Genomic DNA, 25,794 nt, shown 5'->3' with positions numbered 1-25,794 from the left:
AGTGGGGGATTTCAACTTCCCCAATATAAATTGGGACAGTCAGAGTGTGAAAGGCTTAGAGGGTGCAGAATTCTTAAAGTGCATCCAGGAGAGCTTTTTGAGCCAACATGTAGAAAGTCCTACAAGAGAGGGGGCGGTACTGGACCTAATTCTGGGGAATGTAGCCGGGCAAGTGGTGGAAGTGTCAGTAGGAGAGCATTTTGGCGACAGTGACCATAATTCGGTGAGATTTAAGGTGGTCATGGAAAAAGACAAAGACGGCCCGGAAATAAGGGTTCTAAATTGGGGGAAGGCCGATTTTAATATGATAAGGCAGGATCTGGCCAAAGTGGACTGGGAGCAGCTGCTTATAGGAAAATCCACATCAAAACAGTGGGAGACTTTCAGAAGGGAAATAGAGAGAGTACAACGCCAACATGTTCCTGTAAAGGTCAAGGGTGGGACCAACAAGCAAAGGGAACCTTGGATGACAAGGGATATACAAAAATGCATTAGAAATAAAAGGGGGGCTTTTGGCAGTTACAAAAGACTAAAGACAGAAGAAGCCCTAGAGGAGTATAAAAAGTGCAGGGGCAGACTTAAAAAAGAAATTAGGAGGGCGAGGAGGGGCCATGAAATAACACTGGCGAGCAAAATAAAGGAAAATCCTAAGATGTTTTATAAGTATATTAAGGGCAAGAGGATAACCAGGGAAAGGGTAGGGCCCATTAGGGACCAAAGTGGCAATCTGTGTGTAGAGCCAGAGGATGTAGGCGGGGTTTTAAATGAATTTTTTGCATCTGTGTTCACTATGGAGAAAGACGATGCAGACATAGAAATCGGGCAAGGGGACTGTGACATACTTGAACATATTAGCATCGAGAGGGAGGAGGTGCTAGCGGTTTTAGCGGGCCAAAAAGTGGATAAATCCCCAGGCCCGGACGAGATGTATCCCAGGCTGCTGTGGGAGGCAAGGGAGGAGATTGCAGGGGCTCTGACACTAATTTTCAGAACCTCTCTGGCCACAGGGGATGTACCAGAGGACTGGAGAACAGCTAACGTAGTACCATTATTCAAGAAGGGTAGCAGGGATAAACCAGGGAATTACAGGCCAGTGAGTCTAACATCTGTGGTGGGGAAATTATTGGAAAAAATTCTGAGGGACAAAATTAATCTCCACTTGGAGAGGCAAGGATTAATCGGGGATAGTCAGCATGGCTTTGTCAAGGGTAAATCATGTCTAACAAATCTGATCGAATTTTTCGAGGGGGTGACTAGTGGGGTGGATGAGGGAAATGTTGTGGATGTGGTTTACATGGACTTCAGTAAAGCTTTTGACAAAGTCCCGCATAGGAGACTGGTCAAGAAGGTAAGAGCCCATGGGATCCAGGGTGCCTTGGCGCGTTGGATCCTAAACTGGCTGAGTGGCAGGAGGCAGAGGGTGATGGTCGAAGGTTGCTTTTGTGACTGGAAGCCTGTGTCCAGTGGGGTACCTCAGGGATCGGTGCTGGGTCCCTTATTGTTTGTGATCTACATAAATGATTTGGATGAGAATGTAAAAGGTATGATCAGTAAGTTCGCAGATGACACAAAAATTGGTGGGGTGGTAAATTGCGAGGAGGAAAGCCTCCGGCTACAGGATGATATAAACGGGTTGGTCAGATGGGCGGAAAAGTGGCAAATGGAATTTAACCCTGAAAAGTGCGAGGTGATGCATTTTGGACGGACAAATAAGGCAAGGGAATACACAATGAGTGGTAGGACCCTAGGAAGTACAGAGGGTCAGAGGGACCTTGGTGTACATGTACATAGATCCCTGAAGGCAGCGGAGCAGGTAGATAAGGTGGTTAAAAAGGCATATGGGATACTTGCCTTCATTAGCCGAGGCATAGAATATAAGAGCAGGGAGGTTATGATGGAGCTGTACAAAACGCTGGTGAGGCCACAGCTGGAGTATTGTGTGCAGTTCTGGTCGCCTCACTATAGGAAGGATGTGATTGCTTTGGAGAGGGTGCAGAGAAGATTCACCAGGATGTTACCTGGGATGGAGCGCCTCAGCTATGAAGAGAGGCTGGACAGGCTGGAGTTGTTTTCCTTGGAGCAGAGAAGGCTGAGGGGGGACCTGATTGAGGTGTACAAAATAATGAGGGGCATAGATAGGGTAGATAAAGAGGAACTTTTCCCCTTAGTGGGCGGGTCAATAACAAGGGGGCATAGATTCAGGGTAAGGGGCAGGAGATTTAGAGGGGATTTGAGGAGGAACTTTTTCACCCAGAGGGTGGTTGGAATGTAGAACTCAATGCCTGAAAGGGTGGTGGAGGCAGGAACCCTCACAACATTCAAGAAGCATTTGGATGAGCACTTGAAATGCCATTGCATACAAGGCTATGGACCAAATGCTGGAAAATGGGATTAGACTGGACAGGGATGGATGGGCGGCGCAGACACGATGGGCCGAAGGGCCTCTTTCTGTGCTGTAAAACTCTATGACTCTATGACTTAATTGTCCCCATCCTACCTTGATGGCTACTGTGAGCTGTTATCGATTAAGCATGCAGAAAGCTAATAGCCACGGTTAAAGGCCCATTCTACTTTGATTGGACTCGAATCGAATAAATGCGTATTTTGTGTTTACTCTGTCTGGCAGGCTCTAAAGAGTCCCTGTACAAAGATTCCTGCATTTTAATGTTTCGTCTCCAGGCCTGCATGTTGGCAGAGCCTTGCTTTAAAAATCCTGTCAAATTTTGGTCACGAGGTTTACAGAAGCCATTTTGGGTACCCTGCTTTTAAATAACTTGTCCAAAACAGGGTCCCTTGATCCATAACTCGGGGAGTGCGGGAATTATGAGAACCCTGTAACTTACAATAGATCATTAAAATGTCATGGACAGATACAGAAAATAATCAAAAAGGCTAATGGAATGTTAGCCTTTATATCTAGAGGTCTAGAACACAAGGGGGTAGAAGTTATGCTGCAGCTATAAAGAAAGCCTTGGTTAGACCACATCTGGAGTACTGAGAGCAGTTCTGGGCACCACATCTTAGGCAAGATATATTGGCCTTGGAGGGAGTGCAACGTAGGTTTACCAGAATGATGCCCGGACTCCAAGGGTTAAGTTACGAGGAGAGATTACACAAATTAGGGTTGTATTCCCTAGAATTTAGAAGGTTAAGGGGTGATTTGATCGAAGTTTTCAAGATATTAAAGGGAGCAGATAGGGTAGATAGAAGGGTAGATAGAGAGAAACTATTTCTGCTGCTTGGTGAGTCTAGGACTAGGGGGCATAGTCTAAAAATTAGAGCCAGACTTTTCAGGAGTGAAATTAGGAAACACTTCTACACACAAAGTTTGGAACACTCTTCCGCAAACAGCAATTGATGTTAGCTCAATTGTTAATTTTAAATCTGAAATTGATAGATTTTTGTTAACCTAAGGTATTAAGGGATATGGGCCAAAGGTTATGGAGTTAAGTCACAGATCAGCCATGATCTCACTGAATGGCGGAATAGGCTCGATGGGCTAAAAGGCTGTTCCTATGTCCCTATGAGTCATGGAGCCAATGCCATTGTCAAGGGGCTGTAACTCTACACTCCCTCTGCTCTGCATTAGAACAGGGTGAAGGAGTATAGTGATGCTTGGGAAGCCCCTATCCATGCTCTCCTTCATGGATTGAAAAGCTGAGGAGGTGCTAGACCCCAGAGCCACGATGACAGCAGTCTGAGCTCTGAAGCTGTCAGAGCTGTCACCAGAGGCTGCATCATTGTGGACCCCACTGTTCATAGAACAGACTACTCGTTCCATGGTTGACTGCATGGTCTCAATGACCACACACAAGCTAGAGATGGACTCCTCCATGTTCTGTGCCATTGTGTGCAAGCTCACTGTTAGGCTGCCCAGTGCACTTAAAAAGTGCTGGTGTATAAAAATCAATCTTTTAATTTAGGCTGCGCAGTTAAAAATTTAATCTGTGCCCTCTGCAGCAGGGCTAAGATGCGAGCTCTCCTTCCAGTAAGCTGTTTCTTGGGCCATCCCATCCCCCTACCCATGCTCCTGTGCACTAATGCTTGGTGAGTCTCCAAGTATAAAGTAAGGTTGAGTGACACTGTCTCATCTTGAGTGCTGCTCTCTTCCAGCTCCTCAGCTTCTGGGGGCTCTCCACTTTTTTGACCTGAAAGGGAAGAGAGGGACAATGATTAGCATTTAATGTGAAGGATAAGCAGAGACAGATAAATGGCTGATGAAAGCAGCTGCATTTTCTTAGGCATAGTGTGTGAGGGTGATATTTCAATGAGAAGGGACAGAGTGTAAAATAGCCAAGAACCCTGGAGAATGTGTCATCCAGCCTCACCCCGTCCCTGACACAACCTATCCCCCTCATCTGCATAACATCCTCCTCGACTGGGGAGAGGACCTGAATGGATGCTCTTCCTCCTCATGTCCTTGTGCCCTCACTTCCTCTCTACTATTGTCCACCAGCGTGTGCTGCAAGAAGGGAGAGCGTTAGTGGTAGACTAATGAAATGCTTTGAGGATTTGCATGTCAAGTCAAAATAGTGATGTTGGTGTGTGAAGGATGGCAGAGGTGTGAGGAGGTGAAGGCAGTAATAGTGTGGAGAGTAGGAGGTGGCATTAGGAGCAGAAGGAGGTGGAGTGAAGTATGCTGCATGAATGGAGGAGAGTGCTGGTAATCAGGGGAGGGAAGGGTTTAAGTGCGAGGATATCAGTAGTGCAAGATTATACAGAGTCATGAAAAATAGATGGCAGTCTTACCTTAGCAAACCTGGTCATGTCATTAAACATATTCTTGTATTGCAGCAATGCCCTGGGGAGTGATGCTCCCGGCGCTGATGTGTCTGCCACCTGTTCCCACTGCTGCCAAGCAACTTGGCGGGATACATTCCTGCCACTTGATGGAAGAGGATGTCTCTCCTCCTGCCGACCTCCTCCACCAGGACTTCCAGTGCTGCATCCAAAAAGCAGGGGGGCCTTGAAGCATCTTCTTGGCCTGTCATCTTCAGAATTATCTTGCGGTTGGCTGCAGCAGAAGTGCAACAGCCCCTTTAAGAGATGCATGCTGCCATTAAATAGCGTCAGGATGCCAAATATTCATTCCCCCAATTAAGCAAGCATGATTAGTGCTGACAGCCTGCCTGTTTCATGATAATGAGGGCCCCTGACCAATTTCACCTCTTAATTGCAGCTGACATAATTAGGTGTGTGCAGCTGACACAGCGCCGATTCCGTGCTCGAAAACAGGCCCGGATGAATTTCTATCCTTCTGTCTTTCTGAAGTCTTTTACTGTCCTCCTCACCATTTGCCAAATCCCCCACTTGTGTGTCATCAGCAAGATTTCAAAACTGTGTTTCACCCAAGTCCAAATCATTTTTATATACCAAGAACAAAAGTGGACACTGACCCGGGGTACACTACTTCTAAAACTGCTCCAATCCAAGCAACACCCATTTACTCTAACTCCTTATTTTGTGTCCATCAAACTACTTTCGATTCATGCTGCTACATTTCTCCTTCTACTATGTATTATGTAAACAGAGTGTATTTTCCACACACAGAATATCCTAAGCTTCTAATAATGTCGAGCAACTCTGTCTGAAAGGGGCATTTGTGGACATCAGTGACCATAGGATCATTCTACTGTGGTGCCCACCCTGGTAATTAGCCTACTGACTCTCACTATTTAGCCTCAGTATCAAATACACAGGGATTCTCCATAAAATTGGGTCAAGGCTTCTTTGTAAACAGGGACCTCTTCATACAGCACACTGATGACTAAGGGCAAACTACCCAATTTTGTTACCAGACATAATGATTATTCATAGTCCACATTGCACTGCTACCTTGTCTAAGACTTCCATAATCTCAATATACCTAGGATTTAATCTGTCCAGATTATATGCATTCTCACAAAGATACTTCCTCTGGAAGATTGCTTTTCTGTTTTATTTCAAGGAAATGGTGAAATCTCATAGTAGAACATAATTACAGTACTAAAGTACCATAATAGACAAACGTCTAGCTCAAAGCTGGGAAGTTGCAATGATATAAAAAGCTGTATAGGTGGAGCTAGGTATACAGTTAAGTGAGCATATATACAATAAAGAGATGGGGAATATTTCACTTGTCTCAGCTTTATGTAGAAATTTGAACTTCGGTTGTACTACTGCCAGTTCATCTTGTGCACTCCATGTTAAATGGGCAAAAACATTTTCCATGTACTGTAGTCATAAAATCATTGATTAAAACAGCTCTAAGGGGATAGATCCCGCTCTGGTTTAGATTCAATCGAATTATCTAATATTCCTTCAGCATTTCTGCATATGCAGAATGTAAGCTAAATGAATCATGATTTTAATACTGCAGCATCAACCAACAAGGGAAAACCATTACAGAACAAATCAAAGATATATAAAATCAACACCAAAAAGACAAGAAAATAAAGAGAGCCTCTATAACTTATATTCTTATTTTAATTTCCTCTATCTGCCTCCAATATCTGCTTCTCACTCTCTGGGGTCATTTGCATTCTCTTTCCCTTGTGTTATTTATTCTAGTTCCCCATTTCTTATTTGCTCCACTCCTGTTTTACTGTTTACCTTTCTTCATTTCTGCTTCTTTCTGGCCTGGGTGGCATCCTACTCTACCATCAGTTTATTCCCTCAATTGCCAATGATGCCTGTTTGGATCAAAGACACCACAGTACCTTCATCACACGTCCTCAGTAACGCAATAAATAAGTTCTTCTTTAATGCGTATCTGACAAGCGACGATTGCACTTCAATTAAATAGCTGACCTCAGCCTTCAACCTCTGCATTTAATCAGCACAGAAGACATTTATTGTTTTATTATACGCTGCTGAAAAATGGGTGTTATTTCTTAAATGGGCTGTCCGTTTCTGTCGGTTAACAAATGAAGATGAGAAATGGAATTAGGTAGTACGTTTTAAATATGTAATGTATTGTAACCGGAAAATGTTGCATCTCTCGGTGCAATCAAAGTAAAATCAGAGCATAACCAGTAAATCACAGCAATAATACAGTTACTTACTTTGGTGAACTGGACAGACACATGGCAGATGATATTTAAAACCGAGAAGTGTGAGGTGATGCATTTTGGTAGGAAGAATAAGGAGAGGCGATATAAACTAAATGGTACAATTTTAAAGGGGGTGCAGGAACAGATGTACGTAAACAAATCTTTGAAGGTGGCAGGACAAGTTGAAAAGGCTGTTAAAAAAGCATACGGGATCCTTGACTTTATAAATAGAGGCATAGGGCTCGATTTTGCCAGGCCCGAGGAGGCGGGATTGGAGGCGTGTTAGGTGGTAAAATCGCAAAAAAATGGCAGGCAGGCCCGATCCCTCCTCCATCCTGCCTCCGAGCAATTTTCCCAAATGTGTGTCATAGAGTCATAGGGCTAGATTTTCAGTTTAGGCAGTTTTGGGGCGCTAGCTTTAGCGCCCGCCCGAAGTTAGCGCCCGCCCCAAAGTAGCGCCCCGTTGCCGGGAATTCAGTGGCTTCGCCCTAAGAGGTTGGTGGAGCGCTAAAAGAGGCGTTCCACTACTCTCTTTAGGCGCTAAGCCGGCGGTCCAGAGGGATAGCGCCCAGGCGGGGCGCAGCACGGGTGCGGTCATTTTTGCACTGACAGCAGACCCCGTGGTGCCGACCAGCTCTTAAAGGGGGAAGGGACGAATTAGTCTGCTGCCACGCCCTGCACACTGCAGCCTTGCAAAGAGGCCTCAACACTACTGCTCAGCCCCAGGGAGTCATGGCAACGCCAGAGAAGGCCCGTCAGCGTGCCCTGCGCTTCTCAGAGGGTGATCTGGACATCATGCTCACAGCTCTGGAGGTGAGGCGCAAGATCTTGTTTCCAGACAGTGGGAGGAATCCAACCCACCACGACTACACCAAAGCCTGGAAGCAGATCGCCCAGAGGGTGACATTCACCGGTGAGGCCCCCAGGACCCACACACAATGCCGTAAGAAGTACAACGATCTGACCAGGATTGTGAGGGTGAGTAGCCTTTCCAGTCTCCTCCTCATTCTTGCATGTACACCTGACATGATGGGCAAAGGGACCTGAAAGTCCTTTTGGCCAGCCCTCAGCCAGCAGCATTGGGACAGTCATGAGCATCAAATGGCCATTCGGCACTCTACACTTTGGCCAAGCTATTCCACCATGGGAGGCAGTGCACACTACATCAGGGCTTCACTCTGTCCAAGCTATTCCACCATGGGAGGCAGTGCACACTACATCAGGGCTTCACTCTGTCCAAGCTATTCCACCATGGGAGGCAGTGCACACTACATCAGGGCTTCACTCTGGCCAAGCTATTCCACCATGGGAGGCAGTGCACACTACATCAGGGCTTCACTCTGGCCAAGCTATTCCACCATGGGAGGCAGTGCACACTACATCAGGGCTTCACTCTGGCCAAGCTATTCCACCATGGGAGGCAGTGCACACTACATCAGGGCTTCACTGCGCCCTTACAGCCCGTCCTTTCTCTTGCAGGCTAAAGTAGCGTTTAATCGCCAGGCCCGTGCCAGGGGTGGCCGCGCCAAGCTGCAGGAGCTCACTCGGCTGGAGGAGCGCGTGTGTGTGCTCATGGGAGCACGTGTGATTGTCCCCACAGCGTGCGGTGTATCCGACCCTCCACTGCCCGGCAATGGTAAGGACCTCGCCTTTTGGCCCTCTCGCGTCGCACTGGCCCATCCGAGCTACCTCCTTTGCCACTGTCCCACCAATGCGCTGAATCCCACCAGTCCTAACTCCCTCGCTGACGCCGTCTCCTCACTCTGAAGCTACTCTTGTGCATTCCTGCTTTCAGCTGGTGACGACCAGGACCCTGAGGCTGCCAGTGACAGCACCTCCAACCAGGAGGAGGAGGAGGAGCAAGCCGGACCTTCGGGGGAACAGTCACGTCCCGCAGGAGAGGAGGAAATGCTCGACACCTCCTCACTGGACGAGTGCCTGGAGGAACTGTCGCAGGGCAATGCAGCTTCTGGGACCAGTGGCGTCCAGCCACCCAGCAGCCGTGCGCGTGGCCCGCGGCCTTCCCCCCAAAGGGGGGAAGGATCAGAGGGGAGTGCTGCTGCTCGGCAAACTCGCCGTCACCAACGCGGCAAGGGTCCCCTAGTTCGGCCCCCTCCTCCCCAGCGGGAGAGTCGCGACTCCAGTCCGGACACCTTCACTTCGGAGGAGGTGCGGAAGCTCGATCAGATGGCCGACGACTCGGACCGGCGCCACACGGAGCTCATGAGCGTGGTGGGGCGCATGCCTGAGGCCATCGAGTCGCTGGCGACCAGTGTGCGCGAGTTCGGGGCAGCAACTGCCGCGACTGGCCGCATGCTAACTGATGCCGTCAAGACCCTGGCGGATGTGATGCGCGCGCACACCAGGACCAGAGGGCCACTCACTGCTGCCACACGCGCTGTCTCAGGCAGGCATCGCCAGGGCAGGCGCCGCGCTGGACCATCCCAGCAAGCCGGCCGTCGGCTGATTGCTGCGGATCCTGCAGTGCGGGCCCGGCCGAGTGCCACCGCGCCACAGCACCAGCCAGCGCATCCCAGACGCCAGCTGGCCCACATTGCACCATCCGTCGCCGCCATTCCCCCTCTGGGGCGTCAAGGGCAAGCGGCTGCAGCTGATGGTGGCCAGGCTCAGGCGCGCCACTCAGGAGACGGCCCCTCGAGGCCCAAACGCCGTGTAGGCCGCCCCCCAGTGGCATCTGGCGGAAGGGCATCTGAGCCTCAGGCGCCTTCCCCCAGCCTCGCAGCAGCCACTGGGCAGAGCTTGCGAAGGAGCAGCAGGCAGGGCAGGGGAGGCAAAATGCTGGCCAAGGTCTCGCCCTCGCGGGCCACTCAGTAGAGGGTGTGGCCAGCTTTCCTTTAATATGGCGGTGGCCATCTTTATTTTGCCCATGGTTGTGCTTTTGGAGGGCTTTTTTTTTGCGTTAGGCCGACGTTGAGGCCCGGTTTCAATAAAGGTGGAGTGGCTCCTCCCCAGTTTGTGGGAGTGAGTCGTTTGTTGGGCTTTTTGTGGGGCCCGTTTATTGTTTTTGGGGATTCATGTGGGAAGGGCTTTTCATTTTTGTTTAATAAAAAATTATCTTTATTCATGCAGTCTCCATGGTTGTTCTTCTTAGTGTTTGTTGGCTTCGCCGGCTGAGGGCTTGCGGAGCGGCTGCATTCATCTTCCCTCATGGCCCCTGGCCATTCCCTGACAGGGGGCTTAGAAGTACCGTGTAATAAGGTGGCGTCGTGCGGCCCTTGGCCCTGGTCGCTCCCTCCTGGGAACGTACTCCTGCTCCTCCTCCTCCTCCTCCTCCTCCTCCTCATGCTCCTCCTGCTCCTCCTCCTGAGGTGCTGGTCCAACGTCAGGTGGCAGTGCCTGAGTCCTGCGGATAGCCAGGTTGTGTAGCATGCAGCAAACCACCACAAATTGGGAGACCCGGTCCGGCGAATACTGGAGAGCTCCTCCGGAGCGATCAAGGCAGCGGAACCGCTGCTTGAGGACCCCAATAGTTAGCTCGATGATGTTGCGGGTGGTTTGATGGCTCTCGTTGTAGGCCTCTTCAGCAGCGGTCCTGGGCGCGCGGAGCGGGGTCATGAGCCAGGTGCACAAAGGATAGCCTTTGTCCCCGAGTAGCCATCCTCTTGGGGGAGGCTGTGCCTGGAACATGTCATGCACAGTACTCTGCCGCAGGATAAAGGCATCGTGGCTGCTGCCTGGGAAGCTGGCATTGACTGCCATGATGCGCTGCTTGTGGTCACAGACCAGCTGCACATTCAGAGAATGGTAGCCCTTCCTGTTGCGATACTGCTCGCCATGCTCCAGAGGGGCCCGCAAAGCCACATGCGTACAGTCAATGGCGCCCTGCACCAAGGGGAATTCCCCGAGTCTGGAAAATCCCAATGCGCGCTGATGCTGGCTCTCCAGGGCCATGGGGAAGGAGATGAATTGGCTTCTCCTTCTGAACAGTGCTTCGGTCACCTGGCGGATGCAGCGATGCACGCCGTACTGGGAGATGTTTGCTATGTCCCCAGCAGCGTATTGGAAGGAGCCGGTGGCATAGAAGTTCAATGCCACTGTCACCTTCACTTCCACCGACAGAGACGTCCTGCACCTGAGCTTTGGCCGCAGATCTCGGCGAAGCAGGTGGCAGATCTCTGCAATCACCCCCTTCCGGAATCGGAGCCTTTTAACACATCGCGCGGCACTCATGTTTAGGTAGGAGCGCTGCTGGCGGTATAGCCTGACTGGGTAAGGCCTACGTGGCCGACGCCTGTAGCCCCCTCTGCCTCTAGCCAGGGCTGCCCCTCTCACAATGCGTCTGCGAGCCCTACGGACATGGAGCTGCAGCTCCGCGTTGGCACCCCATGCAACCCCCATCAAATCCTGGCAAACACTCTAATTTCCAAATGGCCACTTGCAGCGCTGTTGCCTGAGTCCAAAAATACCTGGCTCTTGCTGCTTGAAACCAGTTAGCTATCCTCCTTGTTGTGTCTCCAGAAATGCGTTGCACAAGACTGTTTTCTGAAATAATGGATGGCCTTTATACTGGAGAGGACGTTCCCTTTAATTAGCGCCCCCCGGGGCCCGCGCTGGTTGTGTTGCGTTCCTTTTTCCAAACGCTCCGGCCGCCCGCCGCACAATGGGGCGGTCCGACTGAAGTTTGCAATCGGGGCGGCCAAAGGGCGTTGCACGAGGATGTGACGTCATTTTCTGCGCGCGCATCCGGGCGGGCGCTAAACTTTGCGCCGGCGCTAACGGGCAACTTAATTTGGGGCGGGGCGCAAACTGCGCTGCGCCCGGGCGCTACACGCATAGCGCCCGGAAATCACTTCTCTTAAGGCGCTAACTGCTGGCGCAAGCAACTGAAAATCTAGCCCATAGAGTTATACAACACAGAAAGAGGCCCTTCGGCCCATCGTGTCCACGCCGGCCATCATGCCCTGTCTAGTCTAATCCCATTTTCCAGCACTTGGTCCGTAGCCTTGTATGCTATGGTGTTTCAAGTGCTCATCCAAATGCTTCTTGAATGTTGTGAGGGTTCCTGCCTCTACCACCCTTTCAGGCAGTGAGTTCCAGATTCCAACCACCCTCTGGGTGAAAAAGTTTTTCCTCAAATCCCCTCTAAACCTCCTGCCCCTTACCTTGAATCTATGCCCCCTTGTTATTGACCCCTCTACTAAGGGGAAAAGTTTCTTTCTATCTACCCTATCTATGCCCCATATAATTTTGTACACCTCAATCAGGTCCCCCCTCAGCCTTCTCTGCTCCAAGGAAAACAACCCCAGCCTGTCCAGTCTTTCTTCATAGCTGAAGCGCTCCAGCCCAGGTAACATCCTGGTAAATCTCCTCTGCACCCTCTCCAAAGCAATCACATCCTTCCTATAGTGTGGCGACCAGAACTGCACACAATACTCCAGCTGTGGCCTTACCAGCGTTTTGTACAGCTCCATCATAACCTCCCTGCTCTTATATTCTATGCCTCAGCTAATGAAGGCAAGTATCCCATATGCCTTTTTAACCACCTTATCCACCTGTTCTGCTGCCTTCAGGGATCTATGTACATGCACACCAAGGTCCCTCTGATCCTCTGTCTTTCCGAGGGTCTTACCATTCATTGTGTATTCCCTTGCCTTGTTAGTCCGTCCAAAATGCATCACCTCCCACTTTTCAGGGTTAAATTCCATTTGCCACTGTTCCGCCCATCTGACCAACCCATCTATATCGTCCTGTAGCCTGAGGCTTCCCTCCTCGCTATTTACCACCCCACCAATTTTCGTGTCATCTGCGAACTTACTGATCATACCTTTCACATTCACATCCAAATCATTATGTAGACCACAAACAGCAAGGGACCCAGCACTGACCCCGTCTCCATCCCGCCTCCAAGAGGTGGGATAGGCTCTTAAGGCCCTTAACAACCAGTTAAGTGCCTCTATAATCTCATTTTGAGAGGCCTTTCTGATTTTACCACTTTTCCCACATCCTGCACGTCTCCTCTGGAACACGCCAGTGAATCCTGGCAGCCTCACAAGTGGACTGCTTACTAACAGCTGCAGCTCAACCATTAAAAAGGAGTTTTCAGCAATCATCATTTGCAGGTGGCAGAACTTTGCTGTCTCAGGTCTGGGGGAACTTTTGGCAGGCATACCCATTGTTGTGGAAGTTTGGAGCCTGACACCCATCTCCAGTGTGACCTCCTGGGAAACCACTCGCGCCACCTTGACTGAGTGCTTCCTCAACTGAGGCATATACCAGAAGCATGGGAATCATTTATTTCCTTTCCTCCTGGACATCAGATTCGGACGAAGACCAGCAGTGGCAGCAGCAGAACCATGAACAACAGCACCACCAACAACAGAAGCGCCAAGCTGCTGCTCACCCACCTGAAGCTGCACAGGCCAGAAGGCGCCAGCGCGCGACCAGATTGCTGCCCGGGATGCAAGGGACGCACTCATCTTGGCCAGATTTGCTTAGCCTGCACAATCAAATACTTTTGCCTCGCACCTTCTTATCAGACCATCGACAATGGCCAACAACCTGCGGATTCCTATCACTCTGACCACCATACTGACAATTGCAAGTCGCCCTAAGCCCTCAATGTGGAAGTGCCATTAGCGAAATGACACACGCCACAACTGCAACAGTTTGCCATCAGAATTTTTTATGACAATAAGCAACGGATGGCTTTTCAAAATTAAACACAACATTACACCCAAGTGACTACCCTTGTGACTACTTGTGCATTATCTTCCTCTTACGCGTGCTCCTATGTGGTGCTTCCCCTGTGGCTTCAGCAGATGTGGAGGCCCCTTGCTCACTTTCTTGCTGCTCGTGTCTCGACACCTTTGGCGGGTGTCCTCTGGGGTTGCGAATCTGTGAGGGCTCGGCAACAGTCTGCTACTCCTGCGGCTGTGCAGGGGTTGAGACGCCAATCTCAGTTGGATGGGGACTCTGGTGGGGCTCTGACCGAGGGCTCTGCAGTGGCATGGTCGAGTGAGCGCTTGGAGAGGAGCCCCCACATCCTTGTTATATGCCACCAACATCCCTCTCATGAGTCAGCCCCACTTCAGAGCTAGCAAGTGTCTGGACAGCACCTTGCTGCACTGCAGGGGGGCCATGAGGACCCGATTCTGCACTGGAAGTCCTACTCCAGTGGACTTGCATGAAGGTCTGGTTTGATTGCTCAATAGCTGACCATCGCTCCTCAAGAGATGTCAGTCTATTCTGAACAATTACCATGTTTTCCATACCCTGGCGACTAAGCTCCTCCATGGACGTAGCCATCCTCTCCTCTACCGTAGCCATCCTCTCCTCTACGGTAGCCAGCCTTACCATGGAGGTAGCCATCCTTTCCAAGGAGGTTGCCATCCTTGCCGTGGTGATGCGTTCATGCGCCAATGCCTCCACAAAGGCTCTGCTCATGTTAGTGATGGACTCCTCCATTTGCTCCACACTCGCAGCGACCCTGGAGACAAAACCTGCCAGAGACTCCTGCACCTGTTCCTGGAGTTCCAGCACCGCTCTCCTTCTGGATGGACCCGGAGGCACAGGGTCGACATGCAGCGGAGCCGAGCTGGGAGCGTCCTCTCCACTGCGACGAGGACTCTCCACTGCTGTCCCTGTCTCCACCATCTGCTGATGCTCACTTGTGAGCTGTGATACACCAGGTGACAACTCTACTCTATGTCCCGAAGGTCCCACCGAGGTGTGAGTGTCTGCGCTGGTGCAGGGTGCGCTTAATTCTGCTGACGGAGCGCCCTCAGTGGTTGCAGCTTCCTCTGAGGAGTCTGGAAGTTCAGGCTCTTCCTCCTGGGCAGTGGGGATGGGGGCTCTCGATGGTCCTGTGGGGGAGTAAAGGAAAGAGTTAGAGATGTGAGGTAAAGGTTGCATGCATATTGAATTGTGCAGATGATCACAAGTCAATCTGTTAGAGCATCAGAATCATTATCAGTCACTCATGCAATGTCAGTGAGAGAGATGCCAAACTATTCTGTCACCAGCTTGCTGTGATGCGCCCGCCTGTCCGTCCCCCACTTGGGAATCCTCCTCGATCCCAGCGATTTCCAGGGCCATCTCCTCCGAGGTGGTGAGCTGGGCTACTGAGGGTGGCCCTCCTCCTGTCCTCGCTCTTTCCCTCTTATTGTGTGCTCTCTTTTCCTGCAATGAGGGACACAAGTGGAGTTTGAGTGAGAATGAAGAAGTGAGTGTAGAGAATCCATTGCATAGATACTTAGAAGGAGACAAAGGGCCCTCCCTGTGTGTTGTAACTTGTTGTCATTGTGTCACAGTGATAGGGAGTGTGAGGGCTGTATGGTCAAATAGTTAAGTGAATGTGACCATAGAGAGAGAGGGAATGGGTAAGGGTGCAGGGATGTCAGTGTCAAGTGGGATGTGGAGGAAGAGGTTGGCAAAGCAAAGTGCTGGTGAGGAGAGGCGATGGGGATGAGATTGAGGGTGATGAGAAATTTATACTCACTTTTCCTGTGCGGAGAAGGTCATGAAACTTCTTCCTGCACTGCAGCCAGGTTCTACAGCACATAGAGATGGCATTGACCTCCTGGGCCACTTGCAGCCACACAGCTTTAGTCTGTTGTGGTGGCTTTTTTCTCCCTGAGGAAGGGAAGAGCACCTCCTTATTAGATCTTGCTCCCTGCACCAGAGCTTGGAGGGAGGGCTCATCTAAGCAAGGTGCACACTTTTGCTTGCTGGTGGACATGGTCAGTAAATGAAGTCCTTCATACAATGTCCAAAGCATTTCCAGTCTCCAGAAGAAGCGAAGGCTGCTTGCAGGCCTTAAATCCAGCAGCACTGATGATGTCATCGGAGGCGACTTTCAGGATGGAAAGACTAATTAGGCCAGGGGTTCCCACATGCTGGAAATCAAGTGCCCAATTAGGGGAAAATCGCACTTTCTTCCCACCACATCGGAGTCGGGGTCCTGACACGAAAACTACCTGACACGCCTCAGCCCGACCCGAATGGCAAAGTCGAGCCCATAGAGTACAAAAGCAAGGAGGTTATGCTAAACCTTTACACAGTGAGTTGTTGTGATCTGGAATGCACTGCCTGTAAGAGTAGTGGAAGCAGATTCAACAGTAACTTTCAAAAGGGAATTGTATATGTACTTGAAAAGAAAAAAATTGTAGGATAATGGGGAAAGGGCAGGGAAGTCATACTAACTGGACAGCTGTTTCAAAGAGCTGGCACAGGCACGATGGGCCAAATGGTCTCCTTCTGTGCTGTAAGATTCTATGATTCTAGGCTCACGAGACAAGATTTCTATCTAGATGTAAGATTCTAACCATATATGTGAGATCATCAGTGGTTGACATTATTATTAATAATTTTGGGGGTTAAGGAGGAAGTGATGTACAATTAAAGTTGTGTAAATAGTGAATTCTAAAAAAAGACAAAGTATTTTCTAAAAGGTAAGTCTTTAAAATATTTCAAGATATATGATCCAGTTGTGTACTGTAGTGACTATTTTGAGTAAAAATATCAATACAGATCTTAAAAGTTTTTACAAAAAAATTTAGAACTTTACTACAAAATACAGAAACATCTGTGCACATTTACAGGTTTAATGCAGAAGAGAGTGTTATTCTTAGCCAGTACAATAAATTATCAATCTGTGTTGACAGGGTGCATTAAAAAATGTTGAAATTACAACAAAAAAAACTGTACCAAACTAAATGGTGGTCTAAAATTTGCATTCAGAGAGCTGATGTTGAATTTCCAACAGTCCTTTTATCTGTCAGAACAATAAAGTGTGATAAGACCTCTGATTCTCCAATCGCTTTCAGAGTAACATTCATAAATTAAATAATGAAACTCAGGTTAATGCTTCAGCAAAGTAATCTGACTGGGATCAAATTGATTTTGCTTATTATGGAGTGCTAATTTTCTGCAGTAAGTTAGAGTGCTGTTCTCAGACATTTTGCTAAAGGCACAGTAATTTATTTTCTGTGGGAGAGGGCAACAGGACATAGATATTAAGGCAAACAGAATGCCTGTGTCAGCATCAAGCACTAAGTCAGGTATGTACAGCATAGACTAGTTGCAGAGCAAAGCTTCCTCTACCCTACCCCAATAATGTACATTCAAATGTAAATCAGAATAGCACTTCCTCCTACAGGAGTACACAAAGTAATGTCAATTTGCACCAAATTGTAGACAGTTTTGCATTATTGACCTATGTTCATTAGAGAAGACTTGAATCCCATCAGTCTGTATGTGTATCCAGGTCCCAATGGTAAACATACTGTGCTGTACCTACTGCAGCACTCCCATCCAGCACTTTTAGTATTTCATAGAATCATAGAATGATACAGCATATTCGGCCCATCATGCCTGTGCCGGCCCTTTGAAAGAGCTGTCCAAATAGTCCCACTCCCCTGCTCTTTTCTGTAATTTTTTTCATTTCAAGTTTTTATCCAATTCCCTTTTAAAAGTTACTATTGAATCTGTTCCACCACCCTTTCAGGTAATGCATTCCAGACCACAACAACACGCTACGTAGAGAAAATCGTCCTCATGTCGCCTCTAGTTCTTTTGCCGATGACCTTAAATCTGTGTCCTCTGGTTACTGACCCTTCTGCCACTGGAAACAGATTCTTCTTATTTACTCTATCAAAGCGGTTCATGAATTTGAACACCTCTGTCAAATTTCCTCTTAACCTTCTCTGCTCTGAGAAGAACAACCCCAGCTTCTCCAGTCTCTCCACATAACTGAAGTCACTCATCCCTGGAACCATTCTAGTAAATCTCTCCTGTCCCCTCTCTAAGGCCTTGACATCCTTTCTAAAGTGCGGTGCCCAGAATTGAACACAATACTCCAGTTGAGGTCTAACCAGTGTTTTATAAAGGTTTAGCATAACTTCCTTGCTTTTGTACTCTATGGCCTAGAAATTCCCGATAGCCCCGTTTGGGGCGCCAGCCTCGCCAGGGCGCTAAAAGTAGCGCCCGGAAGCAGTCGCAGCCGCCCGCCGGAAATTCAGTTTGCGCGCCCCAGAGGGAAGCGCGGCGCTACTGGAGGCGCCCCGCATCCCTCTTGGGGCGCTGCAGCTGAATATCGCTGCGCAACGTGCCGCAGCGTGTGCTGCGGTACTGCAGGCCTTCCTCCCCTTCTTAAAGGGGAGGGGCCTTGTGCAGTGCGATCGAGGATCACGAGTGCCGGCAAAAGAGCCCGGCACTGAGGAGAAGTTCCGGGCTCTTGGAACGCAGTCGGCATTCCGCGGGGGGCGGGGTGCTCAGGAGGCCGGGGACGGCAGCGTGGAGAGGTGCTGGCAGGCGGCCAGCAAAAAAAATGGCTGCCCCGCACCTCTCCTTTAATTAGCGCCTCTACCGCTGCAGGTAGGCCCCCCTGAACCGGTTGCAAATAGCGCCCGGCGTTAAAGCAGGGGGCGCATCTAAATATCACGATCGGGGCGCTGCGCACACCGATGACATCATCGGTAGTGGCGCAGCGCTAATGGCTAGCGCCGCCATTAGCGTCCCGCTGAATTTAGCGGGAGGTGTGGCCAATGGTTTCCAACCCACTTAGCGCCCTCTTAAGGCGCTAACGGGTGGTGCAGCCCACTGAATTTCTAGGCCAATGCCTTTATTAATAAAGCCAAGGATCCCGTATGCTTTTTTAACAGCCTTTTCAACTTGTCATGCCACCTTCAGAGATTTGTGTACATACACCCCCTGGTCTTTCTTTTCCTGCACCCCCTTTAAAATTGTACCATTTAGTTTATATTGCCTCTCCTCATTCTTCCTATCAAAGTGTATCACTTCACACTTCTCTGCATTAAATTTCATCTGCCATGTGTCTGCCCATTTCACCAGTCTGTCTGTGTCCTCCTGAAGTCTGTTACTATCCTCCTCAGTGTTTACTACATTTCAGAGGTTTGTGTCATCTGCAAACTTTGAAATCATGTCCTGTATACACCTAAGTCCAGGCCGTTAATATATATCAAAAAGAGCAGTGGTCCTAATACCGAACTCTGGGGAACACCACTGTATACTTCACTCCAGTGTAAAAATCAACCGTTCACCACTACTCTCTGCATTCTGTCCCTTAGTCACTTTTGTATCCATGCTGTCACTGCTCCTTTAATCCCTTGGTCTTTAATTTTGCTAACAAGTCTATTATGTGGTACTTTATCAAACGCCTTTTGAAAATCCACATACACATCAACCGCACTACCCTCATCAACCCTCTCCATTACTTCACCACTAGCATTTCTTCCAAGTTCTCGTGGTTAGTTTAAAAATAAACACATACTTCTACAAACACTACAGTTCAGTTTTCATAAGAGAACAAAAATACCTGGTGAGCTCTTCTTTGACCTTCACAGGTTCACCAGGATAGAACTTCACTCTAAAGCACATGGTATACGGTGGCTGAGCTGCAATATTACAAAGAAATAAGTGAAAGCATAGAAAATAAATACATCTTTTTGCATGTCTGGGGAAAACTAGGCATTTATTCAAGAGGTGCTCTTGGCCAAACATTACCTCATGCGATAATGAGCTCTTACTTTCAGGCATATCACTGCTGTGGGCAAGAAAGCTCATTGGTAAAAATGGAACAAAAATGCATGAAAAGGCAGCTTCAAAGCAGGGTGCATGTCAGGAAAGAAAATATTCATAACATTTTACTTCTCATGATACTTAGTAGCTGCATTACATACCATTTGTGAATATAACCCCCATTTTCCAATACAAATTTTATTTTTCGTGTTACTCCCCTTGATCAGCAACAATATGTTCAATTCTGCTAATCTGTTTTAAATTATTTATACTGTATACACACTTGCATATAAGGTCACCTACACATAAGAAAACCCCCTACCTTCCACCCAAAAAAACCTGGAAAGAAATCTATAACCCACATATCAGACGCATCCATCATCGCTGTGCGAAGACTTGAAGCAGAGGATAGAGGGGAGCTGGAGACTGGAAGATGGAATTGGAAGATCTGGGCTGGAATCTTTACCTTGGAGCTGGGTCGTGTGTGTGCAGACCGCGTAGCGGGTCGGAAACCCGAAGATTTGAACAGCGCGTTCTGCACTGCACGTTTAACTTAATGGCGCCAATTGAAAGACTCATGCGTGTTTCCGGGCCCAATTAAATGGAGCAGGTCTGATGACATCACCGATGACTTGTTTTACATGCAGATATTTAAAGCAGCCTTGCACACATCTCATTTGAAGGTTGCTGTAGGAGTGTAAAAGGTGGTTTCAAGAGATCTAAATTGCGGAATAAGACTGACAAATCTGTGGGTCATGGAGACAAGACAGAGGACAGCACCAAGATTCACAGATGCCTCCCTGGAAGTGCTGGTGCAGGCAGTAAGAGCACACAGGGTGGTCCTCTTCCCTGGAGATGGACAAAAACAACCAGCCAAAGAGACAAAACGGGCATGGCTAGAGATCGTAGAGGAGGTCAGTAGCAGGGATGTCATGAAGAGGATGTAGATCCAGTGCTGGAAATGATTCAATGATCTCACAAGGTCAGGAAAGGTGAATGCAATGCCACACTCACCTACGTCCCAAAGCGCATGTCACCTCAACCCATCACTCTGCCTTCCCAAGCCTACTCCTGCATATTACTCCTCACGCCAACCTACCTTGCAGGTGCACCCATCCCTTCCTGTCTATGCACCTACTCACATCCCCATCTGACTAACTACCACTAACACTCGCCCTCACCCTAATTCAATCATAACAAGTAACACCACAGAAAGAGGCCATTTGGCAATGTCATGCCACTCCCTCATACTCACCCTCTACAGATGTAGCCCATCCATTCCTTACACTCATTCCATCACTCACTCAAAGTTCTCTTCTTTCCCTCCTTTCAGGAGAGGAGAGCGCACAACAGGGAGGGGCAGAGAGCCAGAGGTGGCCCTCCAAACTTCAGTATTTTAACAACAGTAGAGGAGTAGGCCCTTGAAATCTCTGGAGTTGCAGAGCTGCTGGCGGTGGGAGATGGAGAGAGAGGGACCTCTAAGCAAACTGGTGACAGAATTAAATCTCATACAGCCACATGGCATACAACAGTCACTCATGGTCAGCAGCCAGTGAAATGTCATCATGTGCAAAATGGTAACGTTACCCATTCTTATCATAACACTTATAATTCATCTCTTTATTCTCACACAGGTCCATCAACTGCGCCCCCCAACCCCCCAACTGCCCAGCCGGAGGAAGACGACGACTCCTCAGAGGAAGCTCCAGTCTCTGAGGGTGCACCAGCGCAGATATGCACACCTCGGTGGGTCCTGTGCGAGATACAGTAGTGTTGTCACCTGGTGTCTCACACATCACAAGTGAGCAAGAGCAGATGGTGTTGACAGGGACAGCAGTGGAGACTCCTCAACAGAGGGCGCAGTACGCTCCAAGCTCTGCTGAGCTAGATGCAGATGCTGAACCTCATGGGCCATCGAGAAAGAGGGTAATCTTGGAGAGGCAGCAACAATTGCATGAGGCTCTGGCAGCTTTTGCACCCACGATGTGTGCAAGTGTACAGAGAATGGAGGAGTCCATCTCCAACATTAGCATCACCATCTCACAGGCGATGGCAACGATGTGCTGTTCTATGGAAAGGGTGGCCACCTGCATGGAGCAGCAAATGCACCAGTCAAATGAAAACATGCTTGCTGTGAACAACAGATGGCAGATGCTCATTGACCTCATCTCAAGAAGGGATATGAACGTAGACTTGGGCCTTCATCGGCCCACTGATGTGCAGCAGGATGCTCTCCTGGCTGGTGCATACTTAAGGGCTCCTCCAGATCTGTCAAGGCATCTGAAGCGCATCTTCAACATGCTGATTGCTTGCTCTATGACACATCTGGTGACATGTGGCTGTCATTATAACACTCCTCGGCCTCATTACTTGGCCTCCTCAAGGGTGTCATCAGCCATGTCTTCAGTGGATAGCCCTTGTCTCCAAGCAGCCAGCCGGTAAGTCTGTTTGGAGGTGCGGTGAGCTGAGGGAGGGTGGACTGGCGCAGCATGAAAGAGTCATGACAGCTGCCAGGGGATCTGGCGCACGCACGCATGATGATCTTTTTATGGTTGCAGACGAGCTGCACATTGAGGGAGTGGAAGCCCTTGCGGTTCACAAACACTCCTGGGTGATGTGAGGGTGCCTTGATGGCCGCATGTGTGCAACCGATGATGTCCTGCACCTGTGGGAAGCCAGCCAGAGCTGCAAAGCCGAGCTCCCGCTCAGTAACACTGGTGTCATCAGTGGCAAAGTTTACATAAATGGCTGACTTGTCAAATATGGCATCGGTCACCTTGGTGATGCATCTGTGGGCGGCCGACTGCGAGATCCTGCAAATGTCTGCTGCAGATCCCAGGAAGGAGCCTGAGGTGAAGAGTGACTCTGACAGCCACTGGTAAGGCGTGTCCACCAGGTCCTCTGGGCAGCAGGTCTTGTTCCAGGAAGCTACAAATGTCTGCGAAGACCTGGCATGGTAGCCTGAGCCTCCTGAAGCACTGCTGCTCAGCCATGTCCAGGAAGCTCATCCTCTGCTTGTATACCTTGTGTTGGGGGTATCACCTCCGGCGCCGGTGCACCCCTGTGCTTACCCCCTCTCTGCTGTGGAGCATCAGGTCGTTGAAAAGAAGGCTGCTGTTGTGGTTGCTGCTGCTGCTGATGTTGTGGCTGCTGCTGCTGGTATGACTGGCACAATCCCTCAATGTTCTGATAGTGACTGGCAATGTGGTGAGAGTGGCTTCCGAGGTTGCAGAAATTACCTGCAAACTCCTGACAGCTAAATCTCTGCACAAAATGGTGTCAGCAAGAGCCTTTCCATCAGGCAAGGAAGCAGGTGTAATGTGGGAGTTTTTATGTGTTTTTTCCCGCTGTCACTTAATGGACTTGCACAATGGCCACTGAGCTTCCGCCTCCCCTTCACAGGCAAGGTTCCCAAGGTACGTGAATCCCGTGCGTAATACATTAAAGCCAAAACCTGATGTTAAAAAGCCTCCTAAGGGCCTCTCAACAAGCAGTTAAGTACTTCAATGAAGTCGCCCGCCTCTCCCGAGCGGGTCCATGGCAGGCTGGGAAACATGCCCAAGTTAAATGCGGAAGTCGGCAAGATGATGGCTGGTTACCAACGTGCTCTCATTTTCCTCGAATTCAACTGCCAACCCGCCCCCAAACCCGCACGCTCGGCACTGGGAAAATTCCGGCCCTGGAGTCTAAAAGAGAGAAACAAGAGACTGGGACCCAGAGAAAAGACAGTAGGGGACCAGAAGGCTAAGGATGGGGCATGGTACGCAAAGAGCAAAAGAAAACGGGAATGAGACAGACAGAAAAGAAGGTGAAATGCGTATCTGAAAAGAGGCTAGTGGGAGACCGGAAGTACAAAGAGGTTAGGCACACTAGATAGTCCATAATAGACAGGACAGCTATAACAGAGTAGGACCTGGTGAATGCACTCATCACAATGAGCTACGGTACCATCCACCGCAATGATTTACATACAAGATGTTTACCTTTCTTTCAATCCCCAAACAGTGACCTAAATCTCTGATCTTGCATGTAAGCATATGCAGTAAGAATAATGCAAGGTTACAAATAAAAATTAAATACCATTACTGAAATGCAGTCACAACATATGAAGTACTTTTAGCAATTTTATGAAGTGTTATTTGTGATGATTAAATATAAATATAATATATTGACTTTCATTTTACAAGGCACAACTTCCTACAACTGAAGTTCATACCTGAATATATAGCATGTACAGACTACAATCCTGTCTGTGTACCTTATTTTTGCCCAGGCGGTAACCCATTTTTTTAAGCAGATGAATATGTGCATAAAAATATCACACACAGGAACATAGTACAAACAGGTTCAGACATCTATTTTGCCAATCAGAAAGTTCTATCCTTACATATTGCAAGTGCAATACACCGGATTCTGGTCTATGCTGAGTTTGGTGATCTTTTTTAAGATAGTCAGAACAATGTAATTTAAAAGCTGGATTTAACTAGCAATGGCTTTAAAAGAGTTCTCTTGTCTTTGTGGGGATAAAAACAATGGCCTGATATTTGCGCTCAGGGTGACGGCGAACTAGCAGCATTCGCCGTCATTCCGCCTTTGAAACTGACCGCAACTTCAGGATTTGGCGCAGGCACATGCGGAAATCCCAAAGTTGCAGTTCGTCATTGTGCCCCCCCACAGAGCCGGCAATCTGTGTAATCATCCAAATCAGGGAAACGGACGAAAACTTCGGCCCTTCCACAGTAAGTATGCTGCTAAATTCCCCACTAAAAGTTAAACCCAAAGGGATTAGGTGTAACTGGGGTTTTAACAGCGTTATTACTGCTAAACAATTGTTAAGGGCCTGGAAAACTAATTTTAATTTTGTGCAGTGAGAAATTTGCCCATTTTAATAAAAATTAAAAGGGGAGAAATTTGTGTGGTTTGCACCATCGGTTAGCTGCTGTTGAGAGCTTTAACGCCACCTGATGCCGGTTCCAGCGTCATACGCCATATTGGTGTTGCCAGAAGCGCTACCGCTGAACGCGATTGCCGGGGACCTCGCCATCACAGAGATTGTGAAGTCAGTGTGTGTGCAATGCTCACTTGATGCTCGATCTCCCAACTTCATTACAGCCAATGAACTTACCGGCTGGAGAGAACAACGACAGCTTCAGGTGGCATGCAGCAGCAGGAAGCTGGCTCCAGCGACGCTATTTAAAGGGATCATCATCAATCATGCGAACCTGACAGGTTTTTGAAGTTAGATTGGCTGTGTGCTACTTCCTGCTACTGGAAGAGTTTTCTTTATTCGTTTCAAGGTTCTTTGGTATCAGGGGGTGTTATGGCAAGTACAAAACTCCATAATTATTTCTGAAAAGCTCCAACCTACAACAAGGCGAGTAGTAAGAGGCTGGGTGGGGCCTATTAGGGACAAAAAAGGTTAATATATGCTTAAAGGCACAGGGCAAGGCTAGAATACTCAATGAGTACTTTGTATCGGTGTTTAATAAGGAGGTGGATGCTGACAAAATATCATTGGAAGTGGAAAAGGTAGAAGCAATGGAAGGTGTGAAAATTGATAGACAGGATGTACTAGAAAGGCTGGTATGCTTACAGTGGATAAGTCGCCTAGTCCAGATGGCTTGCATCCCAGGCTGCTAAGGGAATTAGGGGAGGAAATAGCAGAAGGGCTTGCCATAATTTTCCAATCTTCCCTAGATGCGGGGGAGGTGCCTGAGGATTGGAAAGTGGCAAATATGACACCATTGTTCAAGAAAGAGTGTAAGGACAATCCTAGTAACTACAGGCTAGTCAGTTTAACATCAGTGGTAGGTAAGGTTTTAGAAACAATAATCAAGGAAAAAATTAACGGTCACTTGGAGAGATTTAAGCTAATTAAGGAGAACCAACATGGATTTGTAAAAGGCAGATCATGTTTGACTAATCTAATTGAATTTTTGGATAAAGTAACAGGAAGGATTGATGAAGGGAATGCAATGGATGTTGTTGACGTGGATTTTCAGAAGGCGTTTGACAAAGTACCACATAGAAGGCTGGTTAACAAAATTGAGGCTCATGGAATAGATGGGTCAGTGGCAGCTTGGATAAGGAATTGGCTTAAGGACAGAAAACAGTGAGTTGTGGTAAATGGCTGCTTTTCAGACTGGAGGATGGTAGACAGTGGTGTTCCCCAAGGGTCAGTTCTCGGGCCACTGCTTTTTTGATAAAAATAAATGACCTGGATATTGGAATACAGAGTAGAATTTCTAAATTTGCCAATGACACC

The 25,794-nt window shown here is 48.6% G+C and overlaps 1 protein-coding gene across 1 annotated transcript in view; it reads right to left on the bottom strand.

Annotated features, from left to right (window-relative positions):
* The window catches only part of frmd3 (FERM domain containing 3), a 457,194-nt gene that overhangs the window by 183,884 nt on the left and 247,516 nt on the right, over positions 1 to 25,794 (bottom strand). The window contains exon 4 of the mRNA XM_085985481.1: positions 19,327 to 19,405. Within this exon, the coding sequence (XP_085841607.1) occupies positions 19,327 to 19,405 (79 nt within the window). The remainder of the gene's footprint in view (positions 1 to 19,326; positions 19,406 to 25,794) is intronic.

This window comes from Somniosus microcephalus, chromosome 1, assembly GCF_052327205.1.
Source record: "Somniosus microcephalus isolate GS21.2 chromosome 1, FLI_Smic_1.0, whole genome shotgun sequence".
Lineage (NCBI taxonomy): Eukaryota > Metazoa > Chordata > Chondrichthyes > Squaliformes > Somniosidae > Somniosus > Somniosus microcephalus.
Note: the sequence above shows the minus strand (reverse complement) of the source record. Positions and strands in the feature narration are given on the sequence as shown.